General features: G+C 45.3%; 1 protein-coding gene across 16 annotated transcripts in view; it reads left to right on the top strand.

Moving 5' to 3' along the window:
- SVIL (supervillin) overlaps positions 1–19,513 on the top strand; it is a 152,423-nt gene that overhangs the window by 89,070 nt on the left and 43,840 nt on the right. For 10 of the 16 annotated variants that reach the window (XM_082449492.1, XM_082449506.1, XM_082449502.1 and 7 more), the window contains 7 exons: positions 197–292; positions 1,868–2,111; positions 2,727–3,303; positions 4,134–4,359; positions 12,638–12,767; positions 16,364–16,411; positions 16,937–17,014. In XM_082449492.1, the coding sequence (XP_082305618.1) occupies positions 197–292; positions 1,868–2,111; positions 2,727–3,303; positions 4,134–4,359; positions 12,638–12,767; positions 16,364–16,411; positions 16,937–17,014 (1,399 nt within the window). The remainder of the gene's footprint in view (positions 1–196; positions 293–1,867; positions 2,112–2,726; positions 3,304–4,133; positions 4,360–12,637; positions 12,768–16,363; positions 16,412–16,936; positions 17,015–19,513) is intronic. The other 6 variants (XM_082449498.1, XM_082449503.1, XM_082449501.1 and 3 more) reach the window with 5 other exon arrangements.

Raw genomic sequence — 19,513 nt, 5'->3', positions numbered from 1 at the left:
GTCACCTCTGTCTCTTATTTCCTAAGTTTGTAATTGCTTTTCAAGTTCTTTTGTGATTTTCCCAAAGAAATGAGCAAAGGATTTTGTTCCAGTATTTTTTGATTTAATGTTTCTGAATTGAAAACTACACCTTCCTTAATGCTTCTTTTCTTCTCTCTCCTTATGAATGTTCCATCTTTGGCAATTGCTTTTAAAGCGAACCTACCCCTGCTTCCTGCTCTGTGGCCACCCACCCTGTAATGACAAGACATCCTAGTCCCACTGTAGCTAAGAGCCCCGGGCAGCCTGCCAGGTACTGGACACAAGTAGCTGCATGTCGCACTGAGAGCAGAGGTGCATCTTCAGATCTTCAATGCCTGTCATTTGTTTGACAAACAAGGAGTTGTCCCAGGGAACGTGGGGCATTTTGCTTTGTTACACTGGGGACTTCACGTCGGCCTGCATATGACAGCGTTTCACCCACCTGCTTTCATTATGTCTTGGAACTCGGATCCCACTAACCCACTTATCCGTTTGTTTTGTTTGTTTTTCATAATCCTGGTCATCCCTAAAAAATTTCATTCTTCATCTAAAACACTAGCAGTTAATAAAGATTAACAGAAAAATAGGACGTTAACCTGAATGTTGAAAGTCTGATAATACCTAGTTTTTTTTTAAACACTTCTAGACATAAATACATGTTTAGAAACAATCCTACCTGTTTCTAATGGATAGAGAGACAATGGCGTTATATTTGGGGATTGGGACAATAGCAATTTATAGTGTCTGAACTTAGATGTTTTACTGTTATGTTTTAAATTGTGGTGTTTTAAAATGATGTCCTTAAGGCATGTAAATATCCCCTCTATTTTACTATTATGGGCCAAATGCAAAGGCTAAAGCTAAAATTAAAAGAAGTAAAATGACAGTGCAGAAATAAAGCTGGCATTGTCCAGAAGCGGGGCTCTCTTTGGGGAAGCGGGTTGCCATCATTCCTAGTTCTTCGCTGGACCTCAGGAAAGATGCCAAGACTCAGGTCCCCTTACTCCCATCCTCACTGTGCCCTGGAAAGCTGACACTGGTCTCTTGTCTGGGACAACTTGTGAGGCGCTGGTTAATCTGAGTCAAGGCAGAATATATTTTTCACTGGATTTAGAATTAGATTTGCCAGTGGCAGAAGGTGCATTGTCTTAGACCTTCAAAGATGAACTGACCCGGTAACTAGAAGCCTTCTCCTCTACCTGGAAGTTGGAGGGATTTATCAGCCCCGACATTTCCTTCACTTTTCAAGTTACCTGGAATTTCAGATTTAACTACCTTTCAGGAAACAGGTAGAAACCTATGAGAGAAAATACGAGACTAAAAAGAGGGAGAGAATATTTACAATTAAGCTATTTGTGTTTAGCAAGTGAAAATCAAAACCCTGTGTTGTAGATAACACTGTTGATAGAATGACTGTGTTATTTCCTAATTATTTAAAATGTAAAGACCACCTGCTGAACCGCACCTTTAGATAGTGTCTAAATATGCCGTAGGTAATGTCTGCGGACTCCCTTTAGCCGTATTTATTGTTGATACTAACGATACAGGTCATCTCTCCAAGATAAGGTATACCAAGGCGACTTTAATTCCTGAAATAGGAAATTCAATTTTTAGAAATAATCCAGAGCTGAAAATCTGCTCTGTGTGATATTGACCACGCGAGGGGCCCCAACCTACGCTGTTGTCTTGTTAATAGCTAACCAGCTGCCCACAACTTTAAATCCAGGTAGGGAAAAATAAGCCCTTTTTCCAATTGAAGTGACACTTTGAAGAAAGTTAGCAGACAGCCTTAGCAGTGGGCTTCTGTTTGTCTCCCTGTGTGTGGTTCACTTTTCCCCCCTTTCAGATTGCAGGCATCTGCTCAGCAAAAGGCGTTAGCCAGAGACCAGGCAAACGAGGGCACGGATTCTGCCGGGCGAGCAGAGCCAGACCTCTCCACCCTGAGCTTAGCGGAGAAGTTGGCCTTGTTCAACAAACTGTCCCAGCCGGTCTCAAAAGCGATTTCAACGCGCAACAGATTAGACGTGAGACACAGGAGGATGAATGCTCGCTATCAAACCCAGCCGGTCACGCTTGGAGAGGTGGAACAGGTGGGTGACCTGTGACCCAGCTCCAGTTTGCACATAGGTCTTTAAAACGTGGAAACACGGTGTCCCTCTGAGGTTAGCGATATAGTTAGGGCATCTACCTGTAAAGTGTGTTACCTGGCGTTACTTGGTAATAACTTCATTCTTAAGGAGGATAGCCATGCCGGGGATGTATCTCTTCTCTTGTTCGCATCGTGGCCGAAATCATCTGGAGTTGAGTCCCTTTCGGGTAGAAAAATAAGGCGCATGACCTACTTTTCACCCAGATGATTTGATTAACGGGATGCATTTATACAACTACGTCTAGGTGTGGTTTCTCACCCAGAGAAGCAGGAAAACTGCCCCAAGTGTAGTGTCTCCATCCATGTCAATCCATACAGCAGTATTTACGTAGGCAGTGTTTTTATTTTTATTTTTTAATATTTATTTATTTATTTGGCTGCACCAGGCCTGAGTTGCGGCATGCAGGATCGTTAGCTGCAGATCTAGTTCCCCGACCAGGGATCGAACCCGGGCCCCCTGCATCGGGAGTGCGGAGTCCTAACCACTGGACCGCCAGGGAAGTCCCTCGGTGGTGTTTTTAAATCAGCTTTTTCCTTTTGAACTGTGTCCTCCCAGGTGCAAAGTGGCAAGCTCATCCCTTTCTGCCCCACTGTTAACACGTCTGTGTCCACCCCGGCATCTACCGTCACCCCCATGTACGCAGGGAATCTTCGGACAAAGCCGCCGCTGGACGACAGCTCCAGTGCCGCTGAGCAGAAGTTTCCTTCTTCGCTAGAAAGTTCAGACTCTCCAGTCAGAAGCGTCCTGAAATCCCAAGGCTGGCAGTCTTCGGTAGAGGCCGGTGGGAGCAAAGGAGTGTCGAGAGAATCTGAAGAGACAGAAAGCAAGGGAGTCTTGACAGGTGGAGATGGTGGTGTTACAAAGTACGGGTCCTTCGAGGAAGCAGAGCCACCCTACCCCATGCTTAGCAGAGTCCGGGAAGGAGATGGCCATAAGGAACCCATCTATGCTGTGCCGAGAAAGGGAAGCCTGGAGCTCGCCCATCCTCCCGTGGCTCAGTTCGGTGATGAACCGAAGGAATTTTCCACTGCACAAGGCACCGCACAGGGGAGCCCGGAGTGGAAGGACAGGCAGCTCTTTGAAGAGAAGGTGGACGTGGAGAAGGTCACGCAGAGGAAGTTTTCGCTGAAAGGTAACTTAACCACTTACCGCTCCTTTCCCTCCTGCTTGATGGGTCGCATGCGTTTGGGATGGTTTTTAACTGAATTATGAAGGCAGTTGACGACTAAGTGTTCAGTGTGGATTGAAAGTCCAGTGTGAATTGTACCCTCCCCAGACTTTTCTTCCTCTTGAACCCGAGACTTGTTCGGTGGCCTCATCAACGTTTCTGCCATAAAAATACCTGAAGCGCTTTCACACATCTTGAGAAGGGTTTTTGATGACTTCTGTCACGTTAACTGACATGACAGCCTTGCAAACCCCGAGCTCTTTTGGCCCCTTTTAGAAATTGATGACCCCAAAGGTCCCGGGCTGGGTGAGCATAGGGAAACCCAGTGTCTGGATTTCAGATTCTCTGCCTAGACCCTTCTTGTGTGGACCAGCAAGCCGTGCCGCGTGGGACTGTAATTCTCTTTCTGCATTTCCGTAAAATGGTAGTGTGTCAGTTATAATAGTGGCTTTGGTTTGGGAGTATGGCCCACGTGAAATGTCAGAGTATTGTTTTGGAGGCGTAGAAACATTCTGCAGTGTGTAGTGCAAACCAGCTTCCTGTGTCTCGCACGCAGGAAAAGACCAGTTGTCACAGAAGAAGTCGCTGGGTGGAGTCACCCACTGGGAATTTTGGTTTTCTCAGGGACTAGAGCGTGCCCCAGATTCGCATAAATCCCAGTGGACTGGGCAGCCTGCCACGTGCCCACGGATTGAACTCCAAGTGCGGGCCGTCCGGGGTTGGGGTCGGGGTGAAGGGCTCGAAGGATGCTTGCGCGGGGGAGCAAGTGCTGACAGCGCTCCGTTGCTTCCCAGCGGCGGAGTTCGGAGATCCCACTGCTGAGCAGACAGGCGCAGCTGCCGGGAGACCGGCCGCTCAGACTGCGCCCCCCGTGTCCTGGAGGCAGCAGGGTCCCTCCGAGCAGCCGCCGGAGAAGCCCTGTCGGAGTCCGTGCGCAGTGTTTGCTGCTGAGGAGGTCAAAGCACCGGCGGCGGAGGGCATCCTCGACTCTCCCAGCAAAACCATGTCCATTAAAGAAAGGTAAGGAGACTTGATGATGGAGAAGGAACTCTACTGGTGGGAGGGCTTCGTACAACTTGCTCTTAGAAAAAGATCTGAGGAGCGGGCAAAGAGAGAAACTCATGAATCCAGCTACCAGAGAGACTGTGCTGTCAGGGCATTTGAGGGGAAACCGCGTTTACCCCCCGTGCCTGGTTTCCTGGTGCTGGGAGATGCTGCGTCAAGACTCAGACGAGGAGACATACAGAAACAGGCTTGTGCCTGCCTCTTTTGTGGGTGCTTCTGTTTTCTTTTTTTATACTCAGTTCTCTGACCAGCCAGTGACGGGAGCAGAGATCTTGGCTCTTTCCCTTTCGGATACACGTGGCTTGAAATTGAATGTGTCCACTGCTTGTGACTGTCTGTCAGTGTAAATTATATGTGGAGGGAACGGAGAAAAATTAACATGTAGGACATAAATCCTCGGGATTAGAATCTAAGTTTTGTTTATTTCACAGAAAGTACAATGGGTGAGTCTTCTGCACTGCATTTAGACATTTCCTATCAGGTCGTAGCTATGAAAGACTGCATTTGAGGATTAAATAACACTGAAAGCTCATTTCATTCAAAGAGTGATGGAGGGTTCAGAGGAGATAAAGAGGACAGAGACAAAGAATCGGAGTGAAATATTTGGGGTTGTATTTTCTGTGTCAGCCTTTAGCAGAGGATGTGAGTGACAGGAAGACTGGGTGTGGAATGTTCTCGTGAATTTCCCAATTTGATTGGCAGAAGTATGGTTCCGCCCACCCGGATCCCTCCTTAGCACCTCCGCTGTTCAGGAGTTTTCCTGCTCTGAGCGGCACTGGCCACTCTGATTTTTTCTAAGTACATTTCCAGCTACTTAAGACGATGTATCAAACCACAGTGAAAATTCTTCCTTCGGTTTTTCAAGTTTGAATAATATTCATAAAATATTAAATAGATGGAGACTTTTTCAACCAACAAATTAATGAGACTGTTAAAACTTATTTTCTTTAGCCTTTAATTATTTAAAATTCAAAATACAGAATACCTACGAGACTGAGGAGGCATGGGTGTTGGGGCCAAAGGGGTGAGCTAAATAAAAGGAGTGATGCTTGAATCAGAGAAGCAATTTGGCCTATTCTGGCATGAAGTCCTCTCCACAGAAACTGGCTCAAAGAGGGTTTGGTCCCAGATACCTAACTTTTTTTTTTTAATTGAAGTATAGTTGATTTACAATATTGTGTTAGTTTTAGGTGTACGGCAAAGTGATTCAGTTACATGTATATTTTTTTCAGATTCTTTTCCATTATAGGTTATTATAAGATGTAGAATATAGTTCCCTGTGCTATACAGTAGGGTTTGTTTATCTTATATATAGTAGTGTATATATGTTAATCCCATACTTCTAATTTATCCTTCCCCCCACTTTTCCCCTTTGATAACCATAAGTTTGTTTTCTATGAGTCTGTTTCTGTTTTGTAAGTAAGCTCATTTGTATTATTTTTTAGGTTCCACATATAAGTGATATCATATAATATTTGTCTTTCTCTGTCTGACCTGCTTCACTTAGTATGATAATGTCTAGCTGCAACCATGTTGCTGCAAATGGCGTTATTTCATTCTTTTTCATGGCTGAGTAATATTCCACTGTGTATATGTACCACATCTTCTTTATCCATTCATCTGTCGATGGACATTTAGGTTGTTTCCATGTCTTGGCTATTGTGAATAGAGCTGCTGTGAACATAGGGGTGCGTGTATCTTTTCGAATTATAGTTTTCTCTGGATATATGCCCAGGAGTGGGATTGCTGGATCATATGGTAACTCTATTTTTAGTTTTTTGAGGAACCTCCATGCTGTTCTCCATAGTGGCTGCAGCAATTTACATTCCCACCGACAGTGTAGGACGGTTCCCTTTTCTCCACACCCTCCAGAGACCCAACTATTGATAACTGGTTAGGTGAGAAGGAAGAGGTACCATTTAAGGGAAATAATGATAAGTATCACTTATACACAAGTTCTGATGTTTTACCCATCAGAAAACATTCTTGGGGTAAAATGCCAGTAGAAGATAATAATATACCCCTTCTCTCAAAGGCTTTTAAAGAAATTTCCCATCTTGGGGTATATTCTGTCTGTTAGACAAAAAACTTCATCAGATGTCCTATCTGCTATGCAGTCATTCTTGGTTCGCTTGCCTGTTTTTAGTGAATTTTAGTTTCTCTCTTTCTGAAAACAGTTTTAATCCTACTGTAAAATTCTAATTTTTTAAAAACACGAGATGCTGTAAAGGTGCAGCTCCCTAACCCGGGCTTTGTGGATGTCTGAGGAGATGGAAGATGGCTGTAAGGTTGCCATGAGCTGCCTGGAAGGGTGTTCAAAGCCGACTGTGTACACACGGACCTCCTGGCTGGTGGGAGATAGCGCTTCTCACAGATCCAAGGGGCTCCTGGTCCCAGTCTGTCCAGAAGCATGATCATGAGAATGCTTCTTAAATTTTCAGCTATTCAGTTTAATTGTCAAACTGTACATTTAAAAAAGGAGGAGGGACACTTTATTTAGCATTTATGTTTGTAATAAATTATGCCAAAACAAAATATATTGCCAGAGATCTTCCCCCCCACCCCCACCCCTTATGTTGATGGTACTTTTATTTGCACTTTGCTAAAGCTATATATCTTTACGGTCCATATGCGATAGCTTTTCCCCAAGGGCGGGGGTCTCTATTACTCCCTTCTGTTAAAATAAAATAATGAAGCTTGACCATTAAAAATAAGAATGCTCTTCTTATATTCATTTGGGCTGTTCTTTTTTGAGATGACATATAAAACAGAACTTTTAAACCTTATTCTAATTCCTCTGACCGCCTCGTTTCGCGGAAGGAGAGGTTGAATTCCAGTGGCCTCTGGGGCCACGTGGCCAAGAGGACCACCCCCGGGGGCTGGTCGTCAACTCTTCCCCTCAGTACACGTGGCAAGGCTGCCGTGTGTTCAGGTCAGCGTTTCGGCAGCTAACGTGTGTTCTCACGGGGGGACGTCGGTTAGAGGGCAGCAGTTCTCACAGAACAGCAGTGCTGGGAAGAGTACTCCCTCCTGCTGTGCTAATGTTCTCAACTCGCGTGTTCTTGGCATCACTTGTTTCACATTTCACTTTCATGTTCCAGACTCTCCAGAAGTGGAGACCGGACTTTGTCAATTTCCGTCATCATTTCTTGTAAGCAGCTGCAGCCTGAGGATACGGTTCTGCCTTCCTTGATCTTGAGCGTCTGTCTCTTTCCCGCTCAGGACTTGAGCATCTTAAGTCCTCCGTACCGAGGACCGCCGAGGGTCCTAGGCTGCCCAAGGCATTCCCCCTGTGTGACCTTATTGAGGGCTGAAGACAGCCCTTCGAAGGAGGCAATTCTCTCCCCATTTTGTAGATGTAAACTAAGACTTCCAAAAGGGTAGCAACTGAGAAATTAGAGGAAATCCTTCACACATTCCTCTTTTAGAACATGTTTGACGGTCTGGGAAACATATCTAAAAGGTCCTGTTCTTTCTTCATCTTTTCTGGCATCTCGAACGTCAAGTTTGCATCATAACTAGCATAAAGTTTAGGGTATATTCTGCTTTTCCCATTGGATTAATAAGGTCACTGCTTCACAACTGCCTACGTGGTTTGGGTTTAAATTGTCCCTGATGGGGCATGTCTTTGAAAACCATGGGAAATCGAATCTATTTTGTGTTATTTAGGGATAAAACCTTTGATACCTCTTTAGAAGTTTATTAGGCTTTTAGAAATCTTTTTTCCACCGTTACTGAAACAACTGCTCTGTGTTTTCATTATCGGGGGGAGAAGATGACTAAAAAAGGCAAAAGAGCCGTCCTTCCACTGGGAAATTGATGGAGCGTAAGGATGTATTGAACTCCCAGGAATGTTGAAGAGGCCGCCCATGCCTCTGGCTGAGCCTGCAGACTCCTGCCTTATAGGGCCTGGCTGGGGTCCCCCTGTGTTCCCCGCGAGCCCCACCTTCCACCCAGCCAGACTCGAGGTTCTTACCTTGCGGCCCGGAGATTTCAGCCACTGGAGGGCCCCGGATTTATGTTGGCATTACGAACAGAGGTGTCTTTCCTTTGCTGCCTCCTTTTCTGATCTTTGATTTGCCCGCATTTAAAAGACATATTAGTTCACTCCTCCAGCCTATAAGCCAGCCAAGGCCAAGATCTGATGTAAGGACTAACCCGTGCTGTTCAGCCTTATCTGTGTGGTGTCTGCGATTCTCTGAAATAAGGGGGCATCTTTAAAGGAGGGAGGAAAAAAAAGTACTGCATCTTAGAGGCACTCGGTGTGCCGGGCCCGTATCTGACCCAGCCCTGGCTGCCGTGAGCCTGCAGAACTTGTTGCAATCGAGCTGGGCTGTCAGACCAGTGCTGCTGAAACAGCCCGCCTCAGGCCAGTATTCCCTGCTGGGAAGGCATGGGCTGTGGCTGGAGGGAGAGCCGTTTCCCCAGTGGCCTGGCAGGCACCCATCACGGTGGCCCCGGCCAGGCCTTGGGGTGAGTAACTCACGGGTTCTCAGCCTCGGACTCAGCAGATGCCCAGGCTCTCAGCATCCCAGCCCTGCAAATAGCACTTGGACTTGGCGGACGTTAAAAGCGCTGACAGCTGTTTGAGTTGCACAGGCAGTAATTTATGGCATGTGCAGGACCAGACGCTTGCCCCCGACCCACCCCAGCCCTCTGCAGTGCACGGTGGTCTGCGGGGACTCAGGAGCGTCACGAGATGGCAGGAGAGAAGGCATTTGGAAAGGTCTCCCGCCCTCCTCAGCTTGTTCAACACCAAGTCGGAAATCTAAGGGGACAGGAATAATACACGTATGTTTCGGTGCGTGTTACTTGTTCTCCGTCACTTGCACTCTGCAGGCTCCGGCTGGGCCTGATACCACGTGGGCTCAACTGAAGCACAGCTTCTTCCATATTATTTTGGTTACTCTGTAGTCTTTGGAAGTTCCTGAGGATGACCCTGCCAGCGTATCTAATAGCAAGATTTCAGGCTCTTGGAAGGGAGGAATTCTTTGAAGGCTATCCCAGGGGAGGGGGGAAGTATATAAAAAAGCCAGAATTACAGTGCAGTTCCTAACACATGAGAGCGAAAACGTGCCTGGTCAGCTTACACACAACTAGTGAAACAAGCCAGGATGTGCCGGGGCTGGAACCAGAGCTCCCTGCCCCAGTGACATGCAGGGTGACCTGGGTCAGTGACATCCTCGGCCTGTGTGTGCACCCATGTCTCATTCAGAACAACAACATCCAGTGTCTTAGAGGTTGCCGAGCACATCAGCAGAGCACGCGGTGGGCTACAGAGTGATTACAGATCCACACTTCGCCTTTTTCTAAATCAGTTTTCCATTCCTCCGTGCTGCCACCGGGGTAACCACATGATTCTTTAGATGATGTTGGCATGGCTTCAGACATTTGGGACCTTATTTTTGAGAATGCCCTTAAAGACCATAGTGCATTCTTTTTAATAAACGCAACTTCTGAGGCTGCATTTGATTTTTTTAATTTCTCTGAAATCACTTGGACTCTAATTGATTACAAAGGTGAGGTAGCCAAGATGAATAACTACTGGTCTGGGTCAAGGGTGAAGTAGGAGCTGGTTCTGAGCTGTAAGAAGAGTATCAGTGAGATGAATGTCCGTGTTCACAAGATGATGAATTGGAAATACATCTTCATTTGGGTGGTACTGGCATGCTTACCTTTTGGAAGTCTCCTTTATAGATGCTTTGAAAGCTCTACTGCAGCATGCAAATACTCATGATTTCTTTTCATGATTCGATTTTATTTGATTATTTTTTCCTGTTAGAATAAAACTGACTCACTCAGAATAATTAGAGGAAAGATAAATCTTAGTCCTTATATAGTCTGACGTTCAGATGGAAACCCTTAAAGGAAATTAGAATCTGTTTTCAAGTACATGAACTAGCCCTTATAGAATGCAGAGTATTGCCAAGCGTCATAGATGATAGAATTTGGGCCTAAATGAGAGCAAGTAGGGTCTTAGATATAAGATTCTGACTCTAGTTTCCAGTGTGGATTTTTTCCCTCACCATCAAGCCAGTGTCTGACACCAGCTGGGTGTCCTACAGTTCCACCCAGTTCTGATGTTATCTACCTGGAGACAGCATCAGACCCCACAGGGTAAGCGCCCTGTCCCACAGGACCGCCCCTCCCCCTTTCTGCACACACCAGTGGCAAGTCCAGGCCGTCACCTGTGCTTCTGACCTACCAACCGGCTACAAACTGGAGGTTCCAGCAACCTTCTCCTTGGACTCAATTACTTTGCTAGAGTGGCTCACAGAACTCAGAGAAATATATTTATTTACTAGACTTCAAGTTTATTATCAAAGAAGGTAACTAAGGCACAGGCAGATAGAAGAGATGCACAGGCGAGGTGTAAGGAGATGGTGTGGAGTTTCAGGCCCTCACCAGGTGCACCAACCTCCCAAAACCTCCACCCGTCCGCCAACCCAAGAACTCTCGGAACCCTGTCCTTTTGGCTTTTTTATGGAGGCTTCGTTACATAGGCCTGATTGAGTTGAATCACCAATGGCCAATGATGTAATTAATCTCCAGCCCCTTTCTCCTCCCTGGAGGTCAGGGTGGGGGACTGAAAGTTCCAACCCTCTAATCCCAGGGTTGGTTCTCCTGGCAACAAGCCCCCACTTAGATGCTTCCAAAAGTCACCTCATCCACATAAGACACCATTACCACTCTCATCATTCAGGAAGTTCCAGAAGTTGTAGGAGCTCTGTGCCAGGAAAGGGGACAAAGACCAAGTATATATTTATTATAAATCACAATATCACAGGTAAATGAGGCGGCATTATACCAGCTTTGTGGAGTGAATGTTGGGTCTTACCTGCTGTCACATAGCAGAAGGGAAGGGAAGGAAAAGGAAGAGGTCGGGAAAGGGGATAGGTCCAGAGTTTGAAGCCTTTGCCCCCCTTGAACTCCTTGGGGAGTTCTTTATAGCTTGCTTTCCATTATTTGACTGAGCGAATACAAGTATACAGTATGATTCTGTACGAATTTGTAGATGTACATGGATTCATATTTACCGCAAAATCTGTTTTCTTATTTGCTTAACTAAACCTTTACCGTGGAGTATGTTATATTTCATCCCATCTCCAATTCAAATATTTAATGGAGTCAGGACACTCGGTAGAAGGGCCCTTGGAAGCCATCTACTTCAGTTCCCACTGTGACCAGTAAGGAAGGGAGACCAGGTTACTTGACAGGAGTTAACAGCCAAATGAGCGCTGATGTGTTGCTTATAAATACGCTCTTTATGGACATGCATTAATGAACGTTTAGAAGACCTAGCCCGGCAGACTCACCATGAGGGAAGGAGTCCAATCATTTTTTTCCCTAATCCTTAAATTGTTTGAGCATCAGCTCAAATGAGTTTAACGATCACCGCTTTTGTGCCTTTTATCTCTCCTGTGTTTGTCCAACTTAAATGCCCAAGACTGAAACAGCCTCATGTTCATGAGAATAACCTTTCGTAGATTTTAACATCCAAGCAGCTTTTTATCAAGTCACACCATAGTTGAACTAAAGTAGGTTAGGTAAAAACCTCAGTTAATTAGATTCTGTTTTTGTATATAGCTTTCCCCTGAGGAAAGTTGAAATGATAATTTTTAAAATGGGTTTATAGAGAAGTTTCTGTATTAAGAAGGCAGATTGGAAAGACCAAGTTCATTTGGAAGAAAAGAACAGGACTTAGAATACAGGACATCTTAACATCATCTTTTACCTGTAATTAAAACATGTGATATTCAGAGATTGTCAATAGCTTTAAATTTTTAAACCCGTTTCTGCTATCCAGCTTTAGTCATTAAATGTTAATTCATCAAGTGACCAGAAGGGATCACTAGAAGACATTTTTCTCTGGGGATGTTTAGTTTTATTTTCCTTCCTGCTCTCAGCCCAAAGGCAAGGACAAAACAGAGATATTCCTTTGGTAGAATGATGTTGCATCTTTTATCTGGGAAAGTCAGTTTTCAGCTTTGCATTTCAATCCGATTTTAAGACTGTTGGGACCATCTTAGAAAATATAATAATCTACATAATATAGTAATCTATACTGTTTTTCCAGACAGACTTTCTTCAGAATAAGTGACATTCAAAATGATTCAAATTAGGCAGCTGTGGTCATTTCTTGGGCAAAGACTTCTGGATGACTTAAACTGTGGTTCTGTTACCAGGAAGGGTTGGTGCTGAACTCTTATTGGTCGGTGTGTCTTCCCCTTAGATTAGCACTGTTGAAGAAAAGTGGTGAGGAAGACTGGAGAAACAGACTTAACAGAAAGCAGGAGTATGGCAAAGCGGCCGTCACCAGCAGCCTGCACATCCAAGAAACGGGACAGTCACTCAAGAAGAAGGTAACGTTGTCCGTGCGCGGGAAAAGCATTCTAACTAAATCACGCTTGGACGTGCATCCACCAGGCGAGCATGCATAACTTAACTGGTTACTACCCTGGGAAGCATAGCACTCTCTTGCCACGAGGGTCCACACTTGAAGTTTGTCCCACAGCGGCTTCAGTTGATCACCAGGTAAAGTCTTGAGATGTTCTAGAACTGGGAACAGCACCACGTACCTAATGCGTCAGCAAGCACGTTCCTAAATTTGGAAGTGTGCACTTTTACTTTGGTTTCAGACCTTCTTAAATGAAGTCTGACTTTACAATGTTATTAAAGTCTTTAGAAAGAAAAACTGTCATTGACCGCTAACCGTTCGTAAGTTGCATATACAACATGGGCTTGAATGTCCTATGCCGAGGTTTAAAACAGGAGTATACAAGAGAAGGACAAAATTGTGGTCGGTGAGGACTTATTTCATAATTGAAGACATGTTTCATGATGAGCAGGTAAGCCTTTTATTGAGAAGGTACAGCAAAGTATGGTACAAGTTTCGAGAAAATTAAGTAATACACTGTTGTTGATACGGGCAAGCATTTCTTCATAGGCAAATGTAGTTGTTAAATTACCAGTAATGATGACCAGCTTTGACCAGTCAGTGCACACTTTCAAAGCGGACGGTGACTTGCCCCCTGCATGGCCCTGTGATTGCCAGTGCACTGCTGGCTGGGGGCAAAGTAGATGCCGTAGCACACCCACTGGCCAACTTCCAGGATCAAAAGTCCTCAAACAAAAAGGAAAACAAAATACTTACAACCAGATGATCACCTGGACCCCTTCCAATCTAAAACAATTTAATAAGCATCTGTGGAAGAAAGAAATGATGAACGTGACCTTCAGGCGTTCAGAAACTTACATTAAAAGGAGGTGTGTCCACAGGGCTGTGAGGGGAGAGTTCTGACACTGTTTCCTGTAGCACTTCTGTGTTTTCATAGGTTAAATTGAAACAGCAATTTGAATTCTCTTTTTTGAGACAGACATATGACATTAAAGATAATGACTAAAGACATTTAAAGCTCAGCCATTTGTAAAGTTCTCAGATCTAATTGGATATTCAAGCACCTGTGTAGGAAATCTGGACTTCCAGAATGAGATCCGGAAGTGAAAGAAAACTCTGCCCCTCAAATCATTGATCCCCATTGCCCACAAACTTTATTTAAAAGCTTGATTTGAAATCATCGGTTCACACATAACTTTAGCGCTTCACTGTTGGTCATGTCGAAAGATGCAAAGAAACCTTCCCTAGCAGGTCCCGCACGGCACCGTGAAAAGTAAAGCTACAAAGCACAAAGCCAGGCAGAGCCCTCGTGAGTAGTGGAATCGATTGCAGTGCTCTACCCACTTTGGAGACAGAGATCATCCGAGGCTGGGTAGCCCAGAAGGCTGGGAGTAGCGGGTGAGAACAGAACGGCCTTAACACTAGGCAGAGGTTCTTAGGAGGCAAGAGATGGGAGAAGGGGACCGCGGTTGCCCCTGGGGTGGAAAACCCAGTCCGCGGCAGCCCTGGCTTGAGTGGGAAGTGGTGTCTTGGGCTCACGGACGCGGCGGGTTCTGCACCAGCAGTGAACTCACCATGGCTCTCCTGCTCCGAGACCTAGTTCACTTCGGCCCAAGACAATAAGCTCTTTGAAGTTAAAATAAGCCCATCTATTTTCAGTTTTTCTAGCAAGCATTGGGAAATCACAAGTTCTGTTGAGGTCAGGTGGTTTTCCCATGGCCTCTGATAAGCCCTTGCCTTCATGTCTTCCCAAGGGCGGGCTGTGTATTTCAGCCACGCCTTCGCCAGCTCAGATGAAGCAGCAGAGCTGCCTTGAACCTGATCTGCCTTAAGACAGTCCCCCGGGTAGCTGGTGGCGGGGGGAGGTGCTTGAGACATGGCCAGGGCTTGCTGGGTGTCCAGACGCTTCTCTGGAGGAGGAAGGACATTCATGACACGTGCTCCATGCAGATGGGAGCTTGCTGCCTGGGCTGGAGCTAGACTTGCTAGGGGCACAAGCTCTGGAACCTTCCATCTTTTGCACCAAGGGACAAGGGACTAGATTTACAGTCAGGTCATCACTTCCTGCACAGTTTCTGAGTTCATCAAACGCACATATTCGTGGTTACGAAACATTTTACCGTTTGGCCTCCTCGAGCTTTTGTGTGCAGTGAGCAGGGTCCCACGAGTTACAGCCTGTGGAGAAACAGAGGAAGCAGGAGATGGAGACCGGCCTCTCTATAAATCACTTTCCCTGTGAAAATCCACGCCGTCCAGTAAATATAATGCGAGCCACACGAGTAATTAGAGATTGTCATGCAGCCACATTAAAAAAAATGATGTAAAGGATGCCTTGAAAATCTAAAACAGTTTTTGTTTCTGTCAAAGGGTTTGTCCTAAAACAAAACAAATTTTTGGTGCTCCCACCCGCATCTCACTGGGGGTCCTATATGGAAGAAAATACTCTTTTGGTCCATGAATAGATTTGAGGTTAGATTTTAGGTTAGTTAGAGTTTTCCTTTCCCTTCTAAAAGATCAGTCATGTCTCAAGAGCTGATGTCACGTAACATCAGGTCCTTGCTTTCCAAATTTATCCCCCAGAATCAGGATTGATGATTTGGAGCTTAACAAGGCTGATCATTTACTTCGCAGACCCTGTCGTTTCCTACGACAAACAGCTTGGGTTCTTTCTCTCTCTCGCCATCCCTCTTCTCTTCCTCCTGTTCGTGGTTTAGGGCATTGCTAACCTGACTTACACGCTTTTGCCCTTGTCGTGTATAGAATTAGTTCTAAAGATGGCAAAGCCCGTTGGTTTGTAGGTACGGCCGGGCTCGTAGTGCAGGGAATGCGTCCACTGGAGCATATGGTATGTGGAGAGTTTCCTTCAGAGTGACGCATCCCATCCCGAGAGTGAGAGAAATGAAATGAAGCCAAGTTTGAAAGAAAAGGGATTTGGCCGGAGTCTCTTTGTGTCAACTAAATTGGAGTTATGTATTTTCACCAAATCATTATTTAAAATTCCAACCCCATTTTGGCATCTTCAGTATTTAAGGCAGAGACAGTGACTCCTGTGCCCTTTGGTCAAGATAATCATCAGTGTTTCAGACTTTTTCCAGGAAATAAAAACCCTGTATAGAGTTTGTGGTTACAAGCCCGACTCCACATCTGAGTCACAGATCAGGATTTGATATCTGGCTGTGCTGCCATCAGCGTGTCAAGTCAGTGAATCAAGCTAGGGTCTGTGATGTCCCCAGAACAAGTCCTTGAAAATTCTAGGAAGGTCAGTCTGCCACATTCGTGCTCTGATTGGCTCTGTCATTGAAATTCGAAATCACAGTTCAAGAGCATGAGGTCAGTTGAGGGTAAGAGGGTAAGGAAGGCTGTTGGTATGACCTCCAATTAAAGATTATTATCCCGCTGGCGAGTGATGGGTTCACTCGGTGTTTGTGCCACCCGATCGTGTGGGCATGTGCATGCTTCTCCTGGCACCCAGCACAGAGTTCTTGAAAATGATTGTGACACCATAACCCGATCCTACCCTTCCAGCACTCTGCAATGTCTCCTGTTTGTTTTAACCTGTAGGAAGAAGGAGGAGTTACAGATGATAATGCCATTTCTAATCTGCTTTGGGTAAGCCTGACTCTCACGTAGATCTCCTCGCCACGTGGAACTCTCATCCCCGACGCTTCCCCTTGGTGCCCCTCTCTGTTTGGTTTTCTTATCCCGAGGCAAGAGGCCACCTTGATCCAGAGTGGAGCGCTATCCTGTTTCCTGAAATTTTGTTTCAACCATAGAATGAAAAAACTTGAAAGACGTTAAAGAAGATATTTTATATTCGATGTTCAAACGGTCCACGAAAGTCAGGGTTCCCCTGTAGGTCACGGAATATCTTCTGTAAATTGCAGTAATCTTGCCAGTAACTCAATTACTGCACAGAGCTGACTTGGGTGTATTTACTGTGCTTGTGTGGGGATTTCTGTTAGCATTCTAAAAAAATAAACAAGTAGGACGGACTCTTTTGGGAAGAGAATTGAAATTGCAATGAGTAGATTAACTTTCTGTGAGAGAAATCCGTGTTTTTGTCCCTCCCCCTTCCCCACCCCGCTGTGATAAATCTTCTCTTTTCACCTCTAATCCTCTTGCTTTGCTCTATAGGAACCTGTATATGCTTCTACTTATTCTCCTGCTATACCTGCTGCCCATAAATACCTGTCTTTTGTATCTATTAATCAGGTGAGGAATTGCCTACACGTATTAAGCCTCATTGCAATTTCTGAGCAGCAGGGAGAAACTTGTTTCATTTGGGGAAGTAACTCCTTTGCTGCATTTCTGTGTGTGTTTGTGTGTGTGTGTGTGTGTGTGTGTGTGCAGATGTAATCGCTACTTCATATATTTAGGGTCAGTCACCCACATCTCAACTTTCGCTCAGACCCCTAGGGAGACCTGTGGTATTAATTCATCTCATAGTCATGTAACTGGTTGAAGAGGAAAGTTCCCCATTTTAATCTCCAAGGTTTATATCCTAAATTGAGTCAGGAGCCCAAGAAGGACCCCGGGGTTATCTTGGTAAAGTAGGAGGAGGCGGCCCAGGCACTTTGGGGCATGCAAGAGACAGGGTGGAAGAGGTGGTCCTGATGGGAGCTGGCTGCCACGGTGCTGTTGGCATGGCAACCACAGCCCTCCTTCCCCACTCTCCACCTCCACTGCACCCCGTCTGAACCCCACCGCAGAAGGGAGACCTAGCCTGGGCTGATATGATACGTCGGTACATAATACGTGATGATGTTTAAAGCTAAACATACCAGTGATTGTTCGTTATTCCCCTTGGAATGTCCCTGGGGTCAGAGTAGCTAGAAACAGTGGCTGCATCCCCTTTGCCACGAGCCCCAGGTGCTAGTTGCCCTCCGTCTGTGGGACCTGGCCGGTCATTCCCCTCTTGGGGCTTCTGTCTCCTCATCAGCCCTGGGACCACGCCTCTGAGGTAGCCTCCAACTAGAAATATCATGACTGTTCTGTTCCTTTAGGACTCGTGGTGACAAAACAGGTCTTTGAGGGAGAGGCACAGGGTTTCAGCCAGAGGAAGGGTCTGGCGGGTCCTCCCGGCTTCATCTGGCATCTTCACAAGTGGAAACTGCCCGTTTCTTCTCCCGGAGGCGGCCTTTCCCTCACTCTTCTTAGCGCCTTTCCTCGGAAGTTAGGAACGCAGGTCTGTGGGAGCCCAGCCTGCATAGCCAGCCGGCGTCCGCCCCAGAAAAGAGGCTGAGGTCTGGAGCGAACCTGCTGTCGCATCACTAAGGGGGGAAATGCCTGTTTCCTTCTAAATAAGTCAGTGTTAAACTTTAAAAGAAAAGATACATTACTGAAGTCTTTAAATATAAATTATGTATATTATATAATACACATGTCGTGTGTGTGTGTGTGTGTGTGTATATATATATATATATATATAGTATACTTTTTTTATAGACTTTACTTTTTAGGGCAGTTTTAGGGTCACAGCAAAATTGAACAGGATGTGCAGAGACTTACCCTAACCCCCCCCACACACACACACAGCCTCCCCCATTATCAGCATACCCCACCGGATGGCATGCTTATTACAGTTGACAAGTTGTTATCCCTCAGTGTCCATAATTTATATTTGGGTTCACTCTTGGTGTCGTACATTCTCTGGATTTTGACAAATGTATGATGACATGTATCCATCATTGTAACATTATACAGAGTAGTTTCACTGCCCTAAAAACCCTCTGTGGTGACTTCCCTGGCGGTCCGGTGGTCGAGACTCCACGCTTCCACTGCAGTGGGTGCAGGTTCGATCCTTGGTTGAGGAACTAAGATCCCATGTACCGTGGAGCGCAGCCAAAAAAAAAACAACTAAACAAACAGAAAACAAAAACCCTCTGTGCTCTGCCTCTTCATCCCTACCTCTTCCCCCCCCCTCTTCCTTCCCTTGGCAACCACTGATGTTTTTACTGTCTCCATAGTTTTGGTCTTTTCCAGAATGTCATATTGTTAGAATCGTACAGCATATAGCCTTTTCAGATTGGCTTCTTTCACTTAGTAATATGCATTTAAGGTTCCCCCATGTATTTTCATGGCTTGATAACTCACTTCTTTTTACCACTAAATAATAGTCCTTGTCTGGATGGACCAGTTTATTTATCCATTTGCTTACTGAAGGTCATCTTGGTTGCTTCCAAGTTTTGGCAATTGTGAATTAAACTGCTCTAAACATCCATTGCAGGTTTTTGTATGGACATAAGTTTTCAACTCATTTGGATACCAAAGAGTATGATTGCTGGATCTTATGGTAAGAGTATGTTTAGCTTTGTAAGAAACTGCTAAACTGTCTTCCAAAGTGGCTGCACCGTTTTGCATTCCCACCAGCAGTGATGAGAGTTCCCGTTGCTCCACATCCTCGCCAGCATTGGGTGGTGTCAGTGGTTTGGATTTTGGCCATTCTAATAGGTGTGTAGAAGTATCTTGTTGTTTTAATTAGCATTTTCCTGATGACATAGGATGTTGAACATCTTTTCATCTGTATATCTTCTTTGGTGAAGTGTCTGTTCAGATCATTTGCCCATTTTTAAATTGGTTGTTTTCTTCTTGTTGAGTTTTGAGAGTTCTTTGTATATTTTGGATAGCAGTTCTTTATCAGGTATGTCTTAGGCAAATATTTTCTCCCAGTGTGTGGCTTGTCTTCTCATTCCCTTGACAGTGTCTTTCACA

Source organism: Balaenoptera physalus (assembly GCF_965194825.1).
Source record: "Balaenoptera physalus genome assembly, chromosome: 2".
NCBI lineage: Eukaryota > Metazoa > Chordata > Mammalia > Artiodactyla > Balaenopteridae > Balaenoptera > Balaenoptera physalus.
This window is presented reverse-complemented; position numbering and strand designations above follow the sequence as displayed.